Raw genomic sequence first — 19,041 nt, forward strand, 5'->3', positions numbered from 1 at the left:
AGACTTTCATCATTGAGTATGATGCTGCGGGTTTTTCATAGATGGCTTCTAATATGTTGAGGCAATTTCCTTCTATTCCTAGTTTGTTGAGTGTTTTTCTCATGAAAGGGTGTTGGATTTTGTCAAGTGCTTTTTCTGTATGAATTGAGATGATCGTGTGGTTGTTTTCCTTCATTCTGTTGATGTGGCATAGTAGTACACTGATTGATTTTCATGTTGAATCATCCTTCCATTCCAGGAATAAATCCCACTTGGTCATGATATGTAACCCTTTTAACATGCCAATGAGTTGTATTTGCTAGTATTTTCTTGAGGATTTTTGTGTTAACATTCATAGGGATATTGGTCTGTAGCTTTCTCTTCTTGTAGTGTCTTCATCTGGCTTTGGTTTCAGGGTAATGGAGCCTCAGAGAATGAGTTAGGAAGTGTTTCCTCCTCTTCAATTTTTTGAAAAGTTTGAAGATTAGTGATTAGTTCTTTAAAACTTTGGTAAAATTCACCAATGAAGCCATCAGGTCTAGGACTTTTCTTTATTGGGAGATTTTGAGTACTGATTCAGTCTCCTTACTAGATAAAGGTCTATTCCGATTTTCTATTTTTTCATGATTTAGTCTGGCAGGTTTTGTGTTTCTAGGAGTTTGTCTGTTTCATCCCAGTTACCCAGTGTATTGGTGTGTAACTGTTCTAGTATCCTTACAGTCTTTTCATTCCTGTAGAATTGGTAGTAAATGCCTCCACTTCCATTTTTGATTTTTGTATTTGTTATCTTAGTCCATCTAGCTAAAAGGTTTGTCAGCTCTGCTGATCTTTTTGTTTCATTAATTTTTCTCTATTGTTTTTCTAGTCTCTATTTATCTCTGCTCTAATCCTTCTTGTTTCCTTCTTTCTGCTGGCTTTGGGTTTATTTTGTTCTTCTTTTCTGGTTCCTTAAGTTGTAAAGTTAGATTGTTGATTTGAGATCTTTCATAAGTTTTTAATGTATTTATAGCCATAAATTTCCCCCTTAGAACCACTTTTGTTGTGTTTCATAAGTTTGGGTATGTTTTATTTTCATTCATCTCTCAGTATTTTCTAATTCCCTCTCTATTTCTTCTTTGACCCATTGGTTGTTTAAAGGTATATTGTTCTCTCTCTCTCTCCCTCTCTAAAAAAAGGGGGGGTGGTGGTGCCTGGGTGGCTCAGTCAGTTAAGCATCCAACTCTTGATTTTGGCTCAGGTCATGATCTAAGGGTCGTGACATCAAGCCCTGCATCAGGCTCTGAACTGGGCATGGAGCCTGCTGCTTAAGACTTTCTCTCTCCCTCTCCCCCCTCCCCCTCTCCCTCCCCCCTCTAAAAATAAATAAGTAAATAAGTGTATTGTTTAATTTACACAGTTTTTTGAGTTTTCGAGTTTTCCTTTTGTTAAATTGATTTCTAACTTCATCCTGCTGTGTTCAGAAGAGATATTTGTATGACTTATATCTTTTTAAAAATCTATTAAGACTTAATTTGTGGGGGCACCCGCCTGGCTCAGTCAGTGTAGCATGCGACTCTTGATCTTGGGGTTCTGAGTTCAGGCCCCATATTGGGCCTAGAGCTTACTTTTAAAAAAACTTGGGGGAGAAAAAAGACTTAATTTGTGCCACAACCATATGGTCTATCGTAGAAAACGTCCCATGTATACTTGAGAAGAATGTGTATTCTGTTGTTGGGTAGGGTGTTCTGTGTAAGTCTGTTAAATCTAGTTGGTTTATTGTGTTGCTTAAATGCTCTATTTCCTTATCTTCTGTCTTGTTCTGTTATTGTCAGTGGGACATTAAAGTCTCCAGCTGTTACCGTAGAACTGTCAATTTCTCCCTTCACTTCTGTCCATTTTTGCTTTCATGTATTTTGGTGGTCATTAGATGTATACATGTCTATAATTGTTACATCTTCTTGGGGCGCCTCGGTGGCTCAGTCAGTTGTGTCTGCCTTCGGCTCAGGTCATGATCTCAGGGTCCTGGGATCGAGCTCCACTTCGGGCTCCCTGCTCAGTAGGGAGTATGCTTCTCCCTCTCCCTCTGCCCTTCTACCCCCACTCGTGTTCTCTCTCTCTGTCTCAAATAAATAAAATCTTTAAAAAAAATTGTTACATCTTCTTGCTTTACTGAATGCACCTTTGATTCTTAAGAATACCTGTGTTCCAATGGCATAGAGATTTTTTCATGGTTTCAAAATCTGGGATTTTTTTTTTTCATTTTTTCATATTTAGGTATTCATCTGCAGTTCATATCTGTGCATTCTACAATCTCATTTTGTTTTTTTTCATATGGAAAGCCAGTTGTCACAACACCAGTTACTGAAGTCCTTACTCTCCTCACTGATGAGTGATCCTGGTCGGTCATAACCGCTGCCAAACTTTACGTACACAGGGCTGTGCTTCTGGGCTCCATCTGTTCTGCTGTCCTGCTTCTGCGTTCATACAGCTGTTAACTGCCGTAGCTCTTTAACACTCCTTGGTACCTGGCAGGGTGAATTCCTCTTTCTTACTGTGTTCAGAAATAAAAAGTTCACATACGTCTTCATTCGTCCAGTACTAATTCTGGAATCCGTGTAGCAGGTTCCTTGGAAAGATTTTGTTGCAGCATTGCCTAGAAATAGACTTTATAGATGAATTTGGGAAAATCTGATACCTGTAAAATAGTGAGTCTTCTTAGCTATGAACAAAGCTTCTGTCTGCGTTGATCCAGCTATCCCTTTTATATCCTTCTCTTCAAGTTTGATGAATTGCTCCATGATGGTTTTACGTATTTTTATTAGGCTTATTTCTTGGTGCTATCTAGCTGGTTTGTTTTTTATAGTCAAATCAATCAGTTTTCTATTTTGCATATTCTGATTAGTTATTTTGAGATCTGTACGTTGATCTCATGTGCAGCAACCTTGTATAACTCTGCTCTCTTGGATTTACATCATAAATCACATCTGGTATAATGACAATTTTGTGTCTAATTTTACTGTGTCTCATGCATCTCTTGGCTAACTGTGGGAGCGTCAGGACACTGTGGGACAGTAGGAAGAAAGTAGCACCCCCTCCCTGGTCCTGACCTTCCCTCATTCTGTGAATACTTACTGGCACTTTTTCTAGCTTCTGGGGAGAAGGCAGTGAACAAAACCAAGCCCCTGCCCTCGTGGAGCTTATGTTCTCATGGGGCGAGACAGAAAATAACCAAATAAGCAAACAACATGGAAGATGTTTAGACACACAACAGAGAAAACAGCACAGAAAGCAGGACAGTGAGGGCTGCAGGGGTCGGGGCGGTGTGGCCGTCCCCACGGCGTGGCGGGGAAGGAAACCTGATGCAAGGGAGAGAGCAGCAGCAATCCTGGAGGCCTGGAGGGCAGGGGCAGGGACAGGGATCGAGAGCTCCTGGGGTGGGCAGGTGTCTGACGGGCTCCAGGCCCGGGGAGCGGCCGGTGTGGCTGCAGCAGCGAGCGGGACGTGGGAGATGGAGTCGGGGCAGTGGCGCCCCACATCACACAGGGCCTCAGAGAGGGCAGGAAAGGCTTGGCTTTTACTCTCAGAGGAGAGCTCACGGGAGCGTTTTGAGTGCTGCAACTTGACATTCTTTTTTAAAAGGATGAATCTGGTTTCTCTGTTCAAAGGAGAGTGGAGTGAGGGGCACAGGTGGAAGGTGGGAGGAAGGAGGAGGATGTCACCATAATCTGGGTACGACAAGATGGTAGTGGGCACGGAGCACTTCTGAGAGAGGGGGCAGTTCTGGATACATTGGAAAGGCAGAGCAGATTTCCTGACAGATTGGGTACAGAATAGGAGTGAAAGGAGTCAAAACCGGTTTGGAATGTGGGTGACAGAAAGGACAGAGGTGCTCCTGGGATAGGGAAGACTAGGATAAATACCAGGAGCAGAGTCGGGAGTTCAGTTTCCAGCATGTGAAATGCGACGCGCATCATCCGCTATCAGAGTGGAGCTGTCAAGCGGGCGGCTGGATACAGGAGCCGGGGAAGGCCCGGGCTTGAAGATTCTACTGGGAGTCCTCGGAGTATGCGTTAAGGTCAGAAATGAGATGGCAGGGGCGACTGGGTGGCTCAGTCAGTTAAGCGTCCCGCTCTTGGTTTCGGCTCAGGTCATGATCTCATTGGTCAGGAGACTGAACCCCGTGTGGGGCTCGCGCTCAGCAGGGAGTCTGCTGAGATTCTCTTACTCCACCCCTCTCCCCACTCACACATATGCACTCTCTCCCCTCCCTCCCTAAAATAAATAAATAAATCTTTAAAAAAAAAAAGAAAAGAAATGAGATGGCAAAGCCTAAGGAGTGGAGACATGAACACTGAATGGTGGGAAAGGAGTGCCCAGTGAGGTGGGAGGGAAGGCAACTGGAACGCACCTGAAGAGTTTTCTAGAAGAGAGACTGCTGGGTCAGATGCTCCCGCTGCTGTGGGCACCACAGGTTAGATCTAGAGATGGAAGGTCATCGGAGACCTTCAAGAAGGGGCCTGCTGTGGTGGAAGGGGGCTGGTGGGCATGGCGGCGGCCTGACTGGAGAAGGGTTAAGGGAAAACAGTAGTAATTGGAGACAGCAAGTATAAACAATCGTATGGATGACTTTTTCTGTACAGGGAACCAAGAAATGAAGGGATACAGGGTCAGAGGACAGGGTTGGGAGTTTTTGTACCTTTTGTTTTTAAACGGAGTGATATAAGCATGTTTAAATGTTGTTGAATGGGGCGCCTGGGTGGCTCAGTCGTTAAGCGTCTGCCTTCGGCTCAGGTCATTGGGATGGAGCCCCGCATCGGGATCCCTGCTCGGCGGGAAGCCTGCCTCTCCCTCTCCGACTCCCCCTGCTTGTGTTCCCTCTCTGGCTGTTTATTTCTCTCTGTCAAATAAATAAAACCCTAAAAAATAAATAAATAAATAAATAAATAAATAAATAAATAAATAAATAAATGTTGTTGAATGACCTTGTAGGGAAGGGGAAATTCGTCATGCCAGAGAGAAAGGGTACAACTGCTAGGGTGGTCTTCTTAGGTGAGTGAGAAGAAACTGAATTAGTGCCCAAGTGGGAAACAGACAGTTGCAGGGAGTGTTTGAGGGGCGCAGAGTTTAGGATTGTGATATTCCTGGTGAATGGATAGTACTCCACTCTATTTCTCTGGATGTATGTCATGTTCTGCTTTAAAGTCTTACGTGTTGTGAGTTCTGCGGCACAGCTGTCCTGTGGCTGCGGTCTGTCTGGGATACCATGTCTTTCCGGGCGCTTACTTTCAACCTCTCTCTCACTGTCCTTATAATCATATCTCCTATAATCAGCGTATGTCTGGATTTTGAGTTTTCTCCAGTCTGTTAATTTTTACTTAAGAAGTAGACCATGTAGTCGATTTACAATGGGATTTCTATATACTTGGGGTTGTTCCTACCATGTTATTTTGTGGTATCTGTTCTATTTTTTGAGGGTTTTTTTTTTCCTCTCTCTCGCCTTCTTTTGGATTAACATGCTCCTCTCCTGCTTCTCTTTCATTGAGGCTGTATTAATTGGTATTAAGCTTGCCTACAAATAACATTTAAAAAAGAAAAAGTGGTTTGAACAAGACTGTTCATATCTCTCAAGTTCAAGAATGTCTGAGATAGGAATGCTAGAGCCCCAGGCTTGCTTTTTCTGAGGTTTGATGTCATAAAATTGGCTTCCATTCACCAAATCTTACTATTCTGGGTGCCTGAGTGGCTAGTCAGTTGAGTGCCCGACTCTTGATTTCAGCTCAGGTCATGATCTCAGGGTCCTGGGATCGAGCCGCATGTCAGGCTCCACACTCAGCTTAGAGTCTGTTTCTCCCTTTCCCTCTGCTCCTCCCCCAGCTCGCGCTCACCCCCCCCCCAAATAAATAAAATCTTAAAAAAAAAAAAAAAAATCTTCTAATCATTCAAAGTGGCTGCTGGGTTCCAGAAGTGCCAAGTGCATTCCAGCCAGCAAAGGCACCAGGAGCATACCGGAGCAGCTCAGCCCCACACACTACTTTTTCCACCCACTTCATTGCTTGTTGCAAGGGTAGCCAAGGGAATGCTTGGGTCCAGGCTGCTGTGTGCCCGGTTACAAATCGAAGGTCCCTATGCATCTCGTTTTCAGAATCCTGTGCTGTGCTTAGCAGAGTGTGCACATTATAGAGATGCGACATAATACCAGTCACAGAAGTCCTTATTCTAATCCTGATTCTAGTATAGCTTGTTTTGGGGTTCTTTTCTTTTTTTTTTTTACTTATTTATTTGACAGAGAGAGAGACACAGCGAGAGAGGGAACACCAGCAGGGGGAGTGGGAGAGGGAGAAGCAGGCTCCCTGCCGAGCAGGGAGCCCGATGCGGGGCTCGATCCCTGGGATCATGACCTGAGCCGAAGGCAGACGCTAAACAACTGAGCCACCCAGGGGCCCCTTGTTTTGGGGTTCTGATCTTGTGCATACCCTGCCTGTTTTCGATTTGACAGTACTTTGTCCTAGAAAAATCACACTATGCCTAAGAAATTTCTGTATTTTTACCTTATTTGAATACAATTTGCTATTTGACATGAAGAAAAGAATCTCAGAGGTGCTATTTCTGAGGGATAAAGAGAAACAAACATTGGAGACAACTAGCCGTAACTACCACAGGAGTTACACACTGCACTGCTATTCTTTCAGCCCTTAAAATCTTAACATTAAATTATTTAACATCTTTACCTTTCTCCCAGACAACACAAGGACCTTAAGATATGATTTATCTAATTGTTTTCTTATGGTTAAAACCCCCCCCACTGATGATTCTTATATAATCACGGGAATCATTATTTATACATGTATTTATATTTACCTATGTGTTTATCATTTTCTTTGCTCATCCTTCCTTCTTATATCTCAGATCTTCCTTCTTCGATCATTCTTTGCTAAGTACATCCTTTATTTTTTTTTTTAAGGTTCATTTTGTTTTTAATAATCTCTACACCCCATGTGGGGCTTGAACTCACGACCCCAAGATCAAGAGTCACATGCTCTACCGACTGAGTCAGCCAGGCGCCCCCTGAGTACATCCTTTAGAACTTCCTTCATTGAGAACCTGAGAGCTGGCATTAACTCTGTTATTTTGCTCTCATTCTTCTTAATCTTTATATACATGCAAAGAGTAGACAGAGTAAAGAGAAATAAAAAGAATACTCATGTATCCACCACCTCGTTTACAAATAGAATGTTACCATCTTTGAAGTCCAGTGGTATCACCGTCTTTCTGCCATAGCAGTAAGCACTATCCTAAAGTTTAATTATACCCTTCCTTTTCTTTTTATACTTACACCACGTAGATGTGGAACTCTAAGGAATATGATGTTTTGTTTTGCCTGTGTTTGAATTTTATACTAACAGAAGCACAGGGTATGTATTTTTCTGAGGCTTGCCTTTTTTTTTTTTTTTTTGTGGAGCCTAGCGAAGGCCTTGAACTCACAACCCTGAGATCAAGACCTGAACTGAGATCAAAAGTCGGATGCTCAACCAACTGAGACACCCAGGTGCCCTGAGGCATGCTTTTTTTTTTATTCAGCCTTGTGTTTAAGCTTCATCCATGTTAATGCCTATACCTGTAAATCATTCTTCTCATTGATAAGTAGCATTGCACTGTATGAATATCCTATTGCTTCTCTACTCCACTGATGAGCACTTGAATTGCTTCTAGTTTTCAGTTGTGAACAATTCTTTTATAACAGCATTGAGATACAGTTTATATATCATAAAATTTACCCCTTTAAAATATACAATTCAGTGGTTTTTAGTATATTCACAGAGTTGTGCAACCATCATCACTACCTAATTTTAGAACATTTTCATCACACCAAAAAGAAACCTTGTACCCATGGAGTCATCATTCCCTACCCCTCTCTCCTGCGCCCTCCCACCTTAGGCAAACACTAATCTGCTTTCTTAATGGATTTTCCTATTCTAGACATTTCATATAAATGGAATCACACAATATATGTGGTCTTTTGTGGCTGGCTTCTTCCGTTTTGCATATTTTTGAGGTTTATCCATGTTATAAATTAGTATTCCGTTCCTTCTAATTGCTGAATAAAATTCCATTGTATGGATATACTGTATTTTCCTTATCCATTTGTCAGTTTTCTCCATTTTTTTTGGCTATTAGGTATTCTTTGAAACATAAAAGTTTAATTTTAGTGAAGTCCAACTGTTTTTTTCTTTGATTGCTTGCAATTTTGGTGTCAGGTCTAAGAAACCATTGCCTAATCCAGGATCTTGAAGATTTACTCCTATTTGCTTCTAAGAGTTTTATAATTTTAGCTGTTACATTTATGTCTGTGAGTTAATTTTTGTGTACGGTGTGAGGTGTATGGGTCCACTCTTAATCTTTTACATTTGGATATCCAGTTGTCCCAGTACCATTTGTTAGAGTAACTGTCCCTTCCCCATTGAATGGTTCAGGTCATGATCCCAGAGTCCTGGAATTGAGCCCCGCATTGGGCTCCCTGCTCAGCAGGGAGTCTGCTTCTCCCTCTGCCCCTCCCCTTGCTCCTCTCTCTCTCGCTCTCACTTGCTCTCTCTCTCATATAAATCAATAAATAAATCTTAAAAAAAAAAATGACAAATTGTTTTCTGAAGTGATTATACCAATTTATTATTTCCTCAGCACTGTGTCGATGTACCCAGTGCTCTACATCTTTGCTTACACTTAGTACATCAGGTTATTTTCAATCTACAAATATGAAACAGTGGTTATAATTTGCATTTCATTGTTACTAATGACACTCAGCATCTTTTCACATATTAGTCATTCATGGTTTCTTCCCCTGTGAAATTCCTGTTCATGTTTTTTCCCCATTTTTCTATTAAGTTGTCTGCCTTTTTCTTACTGCCTCATAGGTGATCTTTATATATCTGGATTCTGGAACTTTTGTCAATTTTTATATATGGTAAATATCTTCTCCCAGTTTGTGACTTGTCTTTTCACTTTCTTTATGGCATCTTCTAAGTGAACAGATATTCTTAATTTTAATGTAAAATTTCCTTTTATGATTTTTACTTTTTTATATCTGAAGAAATCCATCCTTCTCCAAAAATCAAAAAGATACTTTACTGTATTCTTGGGATACCTGGCTGGCTCAGTCAGTGGTACATGTGGCTCTTGATCTCAGGGTCGTGGGTTCAAGCCCCACATTGGGTATAGAGATTGCTTAAATAAATAAACTTTAAAAAAATTTTAAAAATGTGTGTGTGTGTATATATATATATTGTATATATATATATTATATATATACACACACACACACACACATATTTTAAAGATTTTATTTTATTTATTTATTTTTTTTAAAGATTTTATTTATTTATCTGACAGAGAGAGACACAGCGAGAGAGAGAACACAAGCAGGGGGAGTGGGAGAGGGAGAAGCAGGCTTTCCACTGAACAGGGAGCCCGATGCGGGGCTCGATCCCAGGACCCTGGGATCATGACCTGAGCCGAAGGCAGACGCTTAACGACTGAGCCACCCAGGTGCCCCTAAAGATTTTATTTTTAAATAATCTCTACACCCAACGTGGGGCTCAAATTCACAACCCCGAGATGAAGTCACACGTTCCACCAACTGTACCAGCCGGGTGCCCCTCAAAAGATATTTTACTGTTTTCTTGTAACAGTTTTCATCTTCCCCATATAAGTCTTCAGTCCCTTAGAATTGATTTGTCTGCAATGGAGTGAGATAAGGCTCTATGTTAATTTTTTCTTATTGGATAATGATGTATTAAAATGTTTGTCCTTGGGCGCCTGGGTGGCTCAGTTGGTTAAGCGACTGCCTTCGGCTCAGGTCATGATCCTGGAGTCCCTGGATCGAGTCCCGCATCGGGCTCCCTGCTCGGCGGGGAGTCTGCTTCTCCCTCTGACCCTCCCCCCTCTCATGTGTTTGCTCTCTCATTCTCTCTCTCTCAAATAAAAAAAAAAAAAAAAAAAATCTAAAAAAAAAAAATGTTTGTCCTTGTTCTGTTAACGCACAGTACAACTCTGACAAATATCAGGTTTCCTGTATGTGTTGATCTGTTTCTGAGCTTTCTATTTTGTTCATTAGTTATACCTAAGCCCACACTTTCTTCATTGTTATAACTGTACAAGGAATCTTTTTTTTTTTTTAAGATTTATTTATTTATTTATTTATTTATTTGACAGAGACAGCGAGAGTGGGAACACAAGCAGGGGGAGTGAGAGAGAAGCAGGCTTCCCGCTGAGCGGGGAGCCCGATGCGGGGCTCGATCCCACGACCCTGGGATCATGACCTGAGCCGAAGGCAGTCACTTAACCAACTGAGCCACCCAGGCTCCCCTGGAATCTTGATAATAGGAAGGACAAGCTCCCCATTCTTCAAGAGTGTGTTGGCTAATCTTGGCTCTCTGCTTTCCCATATAAATTTCAGAATCAGCTTTTCAAATTCCATGTTGAGATTTTGATTGGAATTATATTAAATCTGTAGATCAATTTGGGGTAAGATGACATCTTTATAAAATTAAGCCTTTGCTATCCAAGAACATGATTATGTGTCTCCATTTAGGTCTTCTTTACTGTCCTCAATTAGATTTTGTATTTCCTCCATAAGATTTAGTCAAATTAGTATTTTCATTTCACAGGGATAAGCTGTATTTTTTGTTAATGGGTTTTGTTTATTGTTAATGAAATGCTCTTGACCTTTATAGTGATGTTATATCTAGAAACTTTGTTATATTCTTACATTTGTAAATAAGGAATTGCTTTTTCAGGGGCGCCTGGCTGGCTCAGTCCGTAGAGCATGCAACTGTTGGTCTCTCAGGGTGTTGAGTTCAAGCTCCATGTTGGGTGTGGAGCCTACTCAAAAAAAAAAAAAAGAGGAATTGCTTTTTCACATTGTACCATTGAGTATGATGTTTGCCATAGGTTTCTTGCAGATACTCTTTTTCTGGTTTAAGAAAATTGTTGAATTTAAAGGAACTTTTTTTACTGTATCTGTTTAGATAATCATATGGTTTCACTTTCTTAATCTAATAATGTGGTAAATTTTATTAAGAGATTTTTCTCCTTTCTTGACTTCTTTTTGGATTTAACCAAGTATTTCCACTTTTCTCCTGTTAGCTTATTATTCTTTTAGTAGTTACTCTGCAGATTACAACCTGCATCTTTGACTTTGTAAAGATTACCTTTATCACTTCACAGATGATGCAAGGACCTTAGAACACTTTTATTCCCTTCCTGACTTGTGTACTATTGCTGTGAAGTGTTACAGTTCTATAAATAGTCTAGCTGCTATAAGACTTTGTTTTATGCAATCAATATTACAATGAATATTTACTTAGCTTTACCTACTTTTTTTTTTTAAACCTCTTCTGTTACTCTTCACTCCTTTATTTCTATCCTTCTACTTAGAATCATTTTCATACCTAAAGAACTGAAGCAAGGGGCACCTGGGTGGCTCAGTTGGTTAAGCATCCAACTCTTGATTTTGGCTCAGGCCATGATCTCAGGGTTCTGGGCTGGAGCCCTGCATCAGGCTCTGCACTCAGCGGGGAGTCTGCTTGAGGATTCTCTCTCCCTCTGCCCCTTCCCCCACTTGCATGCACTCTCTCAAACAATCTTGTTTTTTTTTTTTTTTTAAGATTTATTTATTTGACAGAGAGATAGTGAGAGCAGGACACAAGGCAGGGGAAATGGGAGAGGGAGAAGCAGGTTTCCCACTGAGCAGGGAGCCTGATGCAGGGCTCGATCCCAGGACCCCAGGATCATGACCTGAGCCGAAGGCAGACGCTTAACGACTGAGCCACCCAGGTGCCCCCTCAATCTTTTAAAAAATATTAAAAAACTAAAGCAAAAGAACTCTGCTCAGTATTTTAATGCAGTATTTGTCTTAAAATGTCTGTATTTGTTCCCCCACCTTTTTTTCAATAGTATTTTTGCTAAGAATTGTAGGTTGGTATTGATCTTTCAATACTTTACGTCTTTGATTATGTTCTGATTCCCAGCCTTTCTATTAGTCATCTGTCAGTCTTCCTGCTACTCCGTTGAAGAATCATTTGTTTCTCCCCTCTGTCTGCTTTTAAGATTTTCTCCTTGTGTTGTAGTTTTATCAGTTTTACTGTGATACGTAGGTGTGGTTTTCTTTGCCCAGTTTGATGTTCACAGGGTTTCTTGAATCTTGGGCTTTCCTAACTTTCATCGGTTTCAGACAAGTCCTAGCCATTATTTCCTCAGATTTCTGCTCCATTTTATTTCTTCTCTCGTGTGGGTGCCAATGACACATACGTTAGACGGCCGTGTTTTATGTTTCTTCATCCTCTTTTCTGTATTTTCCCTTTTATTTTCCTGCTCAGGGCCTCAGTCTGGATATTTCCTGCTGGATTATTTTATAGGTCAGCTGTAACTAATGTATTAAACCCATCTCTTTGCAGTCCTAGCTTCAGTTACTCTATTTTTTAATTCTAGAGTTTCCATTTGATTCTTTTTGATCGATTCTTGTTCTCTGCTGATGTTCTTCATCTTGCCACATATTTCCTTGGACATATTCAGTTATTTAACACCCTTGTCCAGTAACTCCAGTATCTACATCCCCATGGGTCTTTTTTCTGTTTTCTCTCTTTTGGTGTGCAGTCATTTGGTCCCTTGTCTGCTATGCTTGGTAATTTTTATTCAGAAACTATATATGAAAACAACTTGGCTCAGGATGATTTTCTATTCTTCAAGAAAGGATTTACTTTTCCTTCTTGCAGGCAATCAGAGTAGGGCCAGATCAACTTAATCCAGTATGGGATTGAACTGTTTCAGAGCTGGGTGTTTTGAGACAGTCTATTTCTACTTATCCTCATCCTAATGTGCACTCTCCAGGGAATCCCAGAGATAGCCTGTGGTATGTTCGAAGCCCCTCCTCCCTGGCAGACGATGAACTCCAATTCTCATCTCTCCCACTCAAGACTACGGGAAGCATTGCTTAGCCTAATGCACTCTCCTGACTTCGGTAGTTCTGAATCCAGTTTTGTTTTCCCTATCCCTATGAAACTGCCTCAGGCTCTGCTCAGCTTCTCAGCCTCCTAAGCACCACCTTCTGCTTGGCTTCTCGGCCTCTCAGCATTGTGCTGCTTATAAATTGGGAGATGCCACAGGGTACAAGCAGTGCAGAATATCAAACTTGCCTGAATATTGTTTCCCTTCTTGCTGGGATCTTAGCCTCTCAGATTCTGGTTGCTTTGGTAATTTTTCGATGCCTTTAAATTTTCTGGGGTTTTGCTTTGGTTTGTGTTTTACTTAGTTTTTTCACTTGTTCCTTGTGGGAGGGTTTGGTTTGTCTCCTGCTAACTGGTTTTTCACGGCCAGAATCAGAAGTCATTAGAATTTTCTCATGTTGGATCAGTCTTGTATTACCAGAATAAACCCAGATGCATAATGATATAGTATTAGTATATTAATGGGCTTGATTTGATAATATCTGACTTAATAATTTTGCCTTTGTTCATGAGAGTTGGCTGGTAATTTTCCTTTCTCATACTTGTCCTATTTTAGCATAAAGGTTATCTAGCTTCATAAAATGAGTTTGAGATGTTTCCTCTATTCATATGCTTTTTTGTTTAAGAACAAAATTATCTTTTATTTCACTGTTTCTTAGAATTTTAAAAAAAATATCTTTTCCAGGGGCACCTGGGTGGCTCAGTCAGTTAGGCGTCTGCCTTCAGCTCTGGTCATGATCCCAGGGTCCTGGGATGGAGTCCCACGTCAGGCTCTCTGCTCAGCCGGGAGCCTGCTTCTCCCTCTGCCTCTGCCTGCCGCTCCCCCTGCTTGTGCACGTGCTGTCTCTCTGTCAAATAAATAAAATGTTTAAAAATATATATATATTTTCCAGGGGCACCTGGCTGGCTCAGTTGGTGAAATGTGCAACTCTTAATCTTGGAGTCATGAGTTCAAGCCCCATGTTGGGTATAAAGATTACTTTAAAATCTTTTAAAAATATATATCTTTTCTACTATGGTTATGTCATATGGTTCTTTTTCTGTTCATAATATTTTTTGTTTGCACCTGTCTCCTTTTTATTTTGATCAGTCTGGCAGGGTTTGTTAATTTTATTAATCCTCTATTATTATATGTTGGTTTATTTATTAAATTTCTCCTGTCTTTGGGCTCATTGTATTGTTCCTTCACTAATGTCTTAAATTGGGTACATTTTTTTCAGCCTGTCCTTTTTAAAAATATGTTTTGAAACCTCTGGATTTCCCTTTAAGTACTACTTTAGCCATATCTAACAAGTTAGGACACGTAATATTTCTAACTTCCACTGTGATTTCCTTGACCCGTGGGTTATTTAGAAATTTATGTTTTTGTTTTTTAAATAAACTCTACACCCAACATGGGGCTCAAAATCACGACCTCGAGATCGAGTCACACGCTACCAACTGAACTGAGCCAGCCAGGTGCCCCTATTTTTGTGTTTTCAAACATGAGAGTTTATATATGAGAACTTCAATCCTTTTTTATGGCTGAGTAATATTCCATTGTATGTATATACCATTTTATCCATTTATCTATTTTTTCTAAAGATTTTATTTATTGGTTTATTTGAGAGAGAGAGAGAGAGCGCACGAGAGGCGGGGAGGGAGAAGCAGACTCCCTGCTGAGCAGGGAGCCCGATGCGGGGCTCGACCCTGGGACTCTGTGATCATAACCTGAGCCAAAAGCAGTCGCTCAACCATCTGAGTCACCCAGGCGCCCCTCCATTCATCTACTGATGAGCACTCGGGTGGCTTCCACCTTTGACTACTGTGGACATTACCACTATGACTATCGGCACACAGATAACCTGTTTACTCTCTCTCTTTCCCGTTCTTTAGGGGTATATACGTAGGAGTGGGATTTTTTAGTTATATGGTAATTGGATGTTTAACTGTGTGAGGAACTGCCAGACCACAGCGGCTGTGCCATTTTACATTCCCACCCGTGAGGCACAAGGGTTCTCGTTTCCCCACATCTGTGCCAACTTTGGTCTTCTGGTTTGGGTTGTTTTATTTTATTAACAGCCATACAAACGCGTGTGAAGTAGTGTCTCATGGTTTTGATTTGCAGCTCCCTAATGGCTAGCAATGTTGAGGAGAAGCTTACTGACCACTGGTGTCATCTTTGGAAAAATGTCTGTTCAGCTCCTTGCTCCTTTTTTAACTGGACTATCTTTCTGCTGTTGGGCTGTAGGAGTTCTTTATATTGTCTGGATGTTAACCCTTTGTTAGATAATGTAATTTGCAAGTAATTTTCCCATTATGTGGGTTGTCATTCCACTTTCTTCATAGTATCCTTTGATACATAAAAGTTTTATTTTACTGAAGCCAGATTTATCTTTTGTTGCCTGTGCTTTTGGGGTCTTAAACTACTGCCCAATCCAAGGTCATGAAGATTTACTGCTTTTATCTAAGAGTTTTGTAGTTTTTGCTCTTAGATTCATTCTTCAGGGTCCAACTTCATTCTTTTGCTTGTGGATAGTTTTTCCAGCACTCTGCTGAAGAGACTGTCTTTCCCCATCCACACTCATTCTGTAATGACAGAATACTACATGCAGAGAAACTCACTCAATACTTTTCCGTTGTTGTAGTTGAGAAATTTGCTGTTGAATTCATTTCTTTAGCAGAAAGATTGTTTTTAATTTTTCCTTGCCCTTTGGCTGCTTTTTAGGAGCTTCTCTGTGTCTTCCGTTTTACTGTCAGTGTGAATTTGCTTGGGATTCATTTGGCTTCCTGAATGCCAGGTGTCACTAGCCATTTCTGGAAAGTTCTATATCATGAGCTCTTTGTATGTGTCTTCTCTTCCATTCTCTCTGTCCTCTTGTAGAGCTGACCGGTGTACACGGAGGCCCACTCTCTTCAATATCTCTCAGCCCCTTTCTTTTTTGATCGTCTCTTCTTTTTCATATTTAGTTGCTGCTTTTATTTCTTAAAAAAAATGAGGTGCCCAAGTGCAATCTTATGGTTGGGAATTCTCAGGAGAGACCTTCCCTTTTATTCCTTCTCTACTCTAGACCAAATGTCTCCACTACCTGCCTTGAGAAAGGTGAGGAGTGGCTCATTTTATTCCCGGCAGCTTAGCTATTCATTAAAAAGACATCTTGTTTTGTTACCAAGCAGTCGAAGTGTTTCACACCAGGAGCCTTTTTGCTCCTCTTCTCGTCCTCGGGGCCTGGGGGCGGGCTTTATTCCACGGTGGCCCTGGTTTCTGTGACGGTGACAGCCTGGCTTTTCTCGCGCGCGCTAGTTCCAAGCTCCGTTGTCTCCCCTCTTCTCAGAGCACCTCCATCCTGGCCTCGAATGACCGCTTGACATATTCATGGCTTTTCATCATTTTCTAGCAACAACTTTCTGGGGAATGTTCATGTGCCATTTGCTGTTCCTGTCATCGGTGTAGCTCCTTTTTACTCACTTTCAAAATTCTTCCTCGATGAGCTCGTGTAAAGTAGATCACTGTGAGAGAGGGGCCAGGCCTGCATCCCAGGAGGACAGGAGTTCCTAAGACACAGGGATGGGGGCCGTGTTCAGCCTTGTCTTCTCTCCCGTTACGGTGCAAAGGCCCCCACCCCTTGGTGTTGAACCAGGTTCAGGAAAGCTCTTGCTGCAGTCCGCAACCCCTTTCCATTTCAAATAAGACATGACTAGCTTCTCCCGTCAAGGATGCTGCTTTGGAGGACTCAGAACTGCCACCTCTGTCCAGACTGGCAGCCCACGTCACACCCAGTGCTGCTGAGTTCTGTCACAGGAGAGTTCAGTGTCGATTTCTTCTTTACTCTGTTTCACAGGGATTCTGCTTCACAGGGATTCTGCGGTGCCTGAGAAATAGTACTGGCTTTATGCCACAACTACTAAAAGAACCTTCCTTTTTTTTTTTTTTAAAGATTTTATTGATTTATTTGACAGAGACACAGCGAGAGAGGGAACACAAGCAGGGGGAGTGGGAGAGGGAGAAGCAGGCTTCCCGCCGAGCAGGGTGCCCGATGTGGGGCTCGATCCCAGGACCCTGGGATCATGACCTGAGCCAAAGGCAGACGCTTAACCGACTGAGCCACCCAGGCGCCCCCTAAAAGAACCTTCTGTTCCTGGGCTGAGCCCTTCATGGCTAACTTGCCTGTTGGAATCTATTTGCTTATATTTTACGAGACTTTTAACAATTATGTTCAGAATGAAAGTGGTCTATTCTTGGCATGTCCTATCTGTTCTCAGGGCTCCTGAAATGAGCGGTGTCATTTCCTATGTTTATGGACTCTCCGGAACAGTCTGAGTATATAATACCAGGATTTTCCGTTCCTTGAAGGTTTTATCAAATGTCACCTGTAAAACTACATAGTTGAGCTTGGTTCCTTTTTCTGGGAAGATTTTTAACTTCTTCAGTTTTTTAAAAACAGCTTTGGTCTAATAAGATTTTCTGTTTCTTCTTGACTCTGTGATAATTCATGTTTTCCTGGAAATTTTTTCCATTTAAACTCAATTTTCAAATCTATTGCCATAAAATATCCGTAGGAACTAGGGCATGGGGCTCACTTTATCTGTACTGTTTGCATTTTTCACGAGAGCAGATTAAAGTGGGTGTAAAATGAAGACCAGATGCCATTCACCAAATGATGACTGGTAACCTAGGGGGGTGGGGGATAAAAGCCCCGATCCTGCCTTCTACCCCAACAAACCCTGTGCTCTGCTCAGTCTCTACCTTCTCTTTCTCAGTCTTAGGAAAAGTCCTCAGTGCTGTGGGCAGTGCCCAGCTACTGATGTCCCAGAAATTCCAGCAGTTCCGGGGCCTCTGTGAGCAAAACCTGGTGAGTGTGATTCTTCTTCCCCCACCGCGGGCCTCCAGCCTTTGCTGGAATTAGCCCCTCTAAGCCTCTGTGCCCTCCTCCCTAACATGGAGAAGGTGCTGGTGACGCATGTCCGTGCCTTGCACGAGGAGACGGCCTTCCAAATTTCTAACGCCTCTTCAAATAGAAAAGCGAAGCCTATGTGAAAAAAATCAGCACTGATTTGTGTTAAACGTGCTCTAAGACGACAGGTGAGGACTGAAGACATACCACCCCTGGCTTGCTGGGTTTCCCTCTCTTTCAACCTTCCCTGTCAGGAGGGCGGCTTTTCCTGGGGAAGCCTCGCCTCACTCCACCTGGCCAGGGGCAGCATGCTCCTAGGGCAAGTGTTTGTCTCCAGGACCTGCAGGGGTATAGCATTGGCTGGGGCAGTCACCATGAGCAGTGTGTTGTCGGAGAACAGACTGGGGGGACAGAACAGAAACCCCGTGGATTCTGTAATCCTACCCACCTGGCAAGGATCCTGGCTCCTCCCCGTCTTACTGAGCCCACGGCCAGGAACTTCTGTACAATGAGAACAGCTCTCGGCCTGGCATACAGTAGGAGCATGAGGGCCTTCCTCCCAGTAGCCCTATAGTGGTGGTCAGGGCCTCAGTCCCTTGTATGTGCAGGGCCTGCTCTCACGATGGGACTGTCTTTCTCCCAAAGATCTGCCCCATCAGGGCTGGCAGTGAGCAGGAACTGGCTTCATTCCCTCCTACCGATCCTGATGCTGGGAATGGGGGAGCAAGACGAGGCCTCCAGAGACCCTAACCACGGCCGGCAGGGCCACAAAGCCATACTTGGGGTGGGGTGCAGGACAAGCGTCTACCTCACTTGCCCCACTGATCCCCATCTCCCCCCGCAGAACCCTGAAGCCAACCCACGTCCGACAGCCCAGGACCTGGCCGGGTTCTGGGATCTGCTACAGCTGTCCATCGAGGACATCAGCATGAAGTTTGATGAACTCTACCACCTCAAGGCCAACAGCTGGCAACTGGTGGAAACCCCCGAGAAGAGGAAGGTGAGCATGGAGCAGTGCGGAGGGGAAGTCCAGGGACAAATTCCTGGTCGGCACTAACGCTGCCCACATCGGTCAGTGCTGCTTGGCTCCCTTCTCCGTGTGTCGTTTTTGAGCTGGGGGCTCACATCCATCAGTGCGCGGGGTCCATGCTCGGCTCTTGTCCAGCATGCCGCTCGCTCTGTGTCGTCCAGGCTGCCCCCTGAAGCATGCC

General features: G+C 42.6%; 1 protein-coding gene and 1 long non-coding RNA gene across 7 annotated transcripts in view; one reads left to right on the top strand and one right to left on the bottom strand.

The window, feature by feature from the left end:
- Positions 1 to 19,041, top strand: part of DLGAP4 (DLG associated protein 4) — a 195,083-nt gene that overhangs the window by 173,692 nt on the left and 2,350 nt on the right. For 5 of the 6 annotated variants that reach the window (XM_036064587.2, XM_036064586.2, XM_036064590.2 and 2 more), the window contains 2 exons: positions 17,697 to 17,788; positions 18,675 to 18,830. In XM_036064587.2, the coding sequence (XP_035920480.1) occupies positions 17,697 to 17,788; positions 18,675 to 18,830 (248 nt within the window). Of the gene's footprint in view, positions 1 to 17,696; positions 17,789 to 18,674; positions 18,902 to 19,041 lie in introns of all 6 variants that reach the window. The other variant, XM_036064588.2, reaches the window with a different exon arrangement.
- Positions 1 to 19,041, bottom strand: part of LOC144379284 (uncharacterized) — an 88,299-nt gene that overhangs the window by 25,777 nt on the left and 43,481 nt on the right. The gene's annotated exons all lie outside the window — the stretch shown is intronic.

This window comes from Halichoerus grypus, chromosome 10, assembly GCF_964656455.1.
Source record: "Halichoerus grypus chromosome 10, mHalGry1.hap1.1, whole genome shotgun sequence".
Taxonomy (NCBI): Eukaryota; Metazoa; Chordata; class Mammalia; order Carnivora; family Phocidae; genus Halichoerus; species Halichoerus grypus.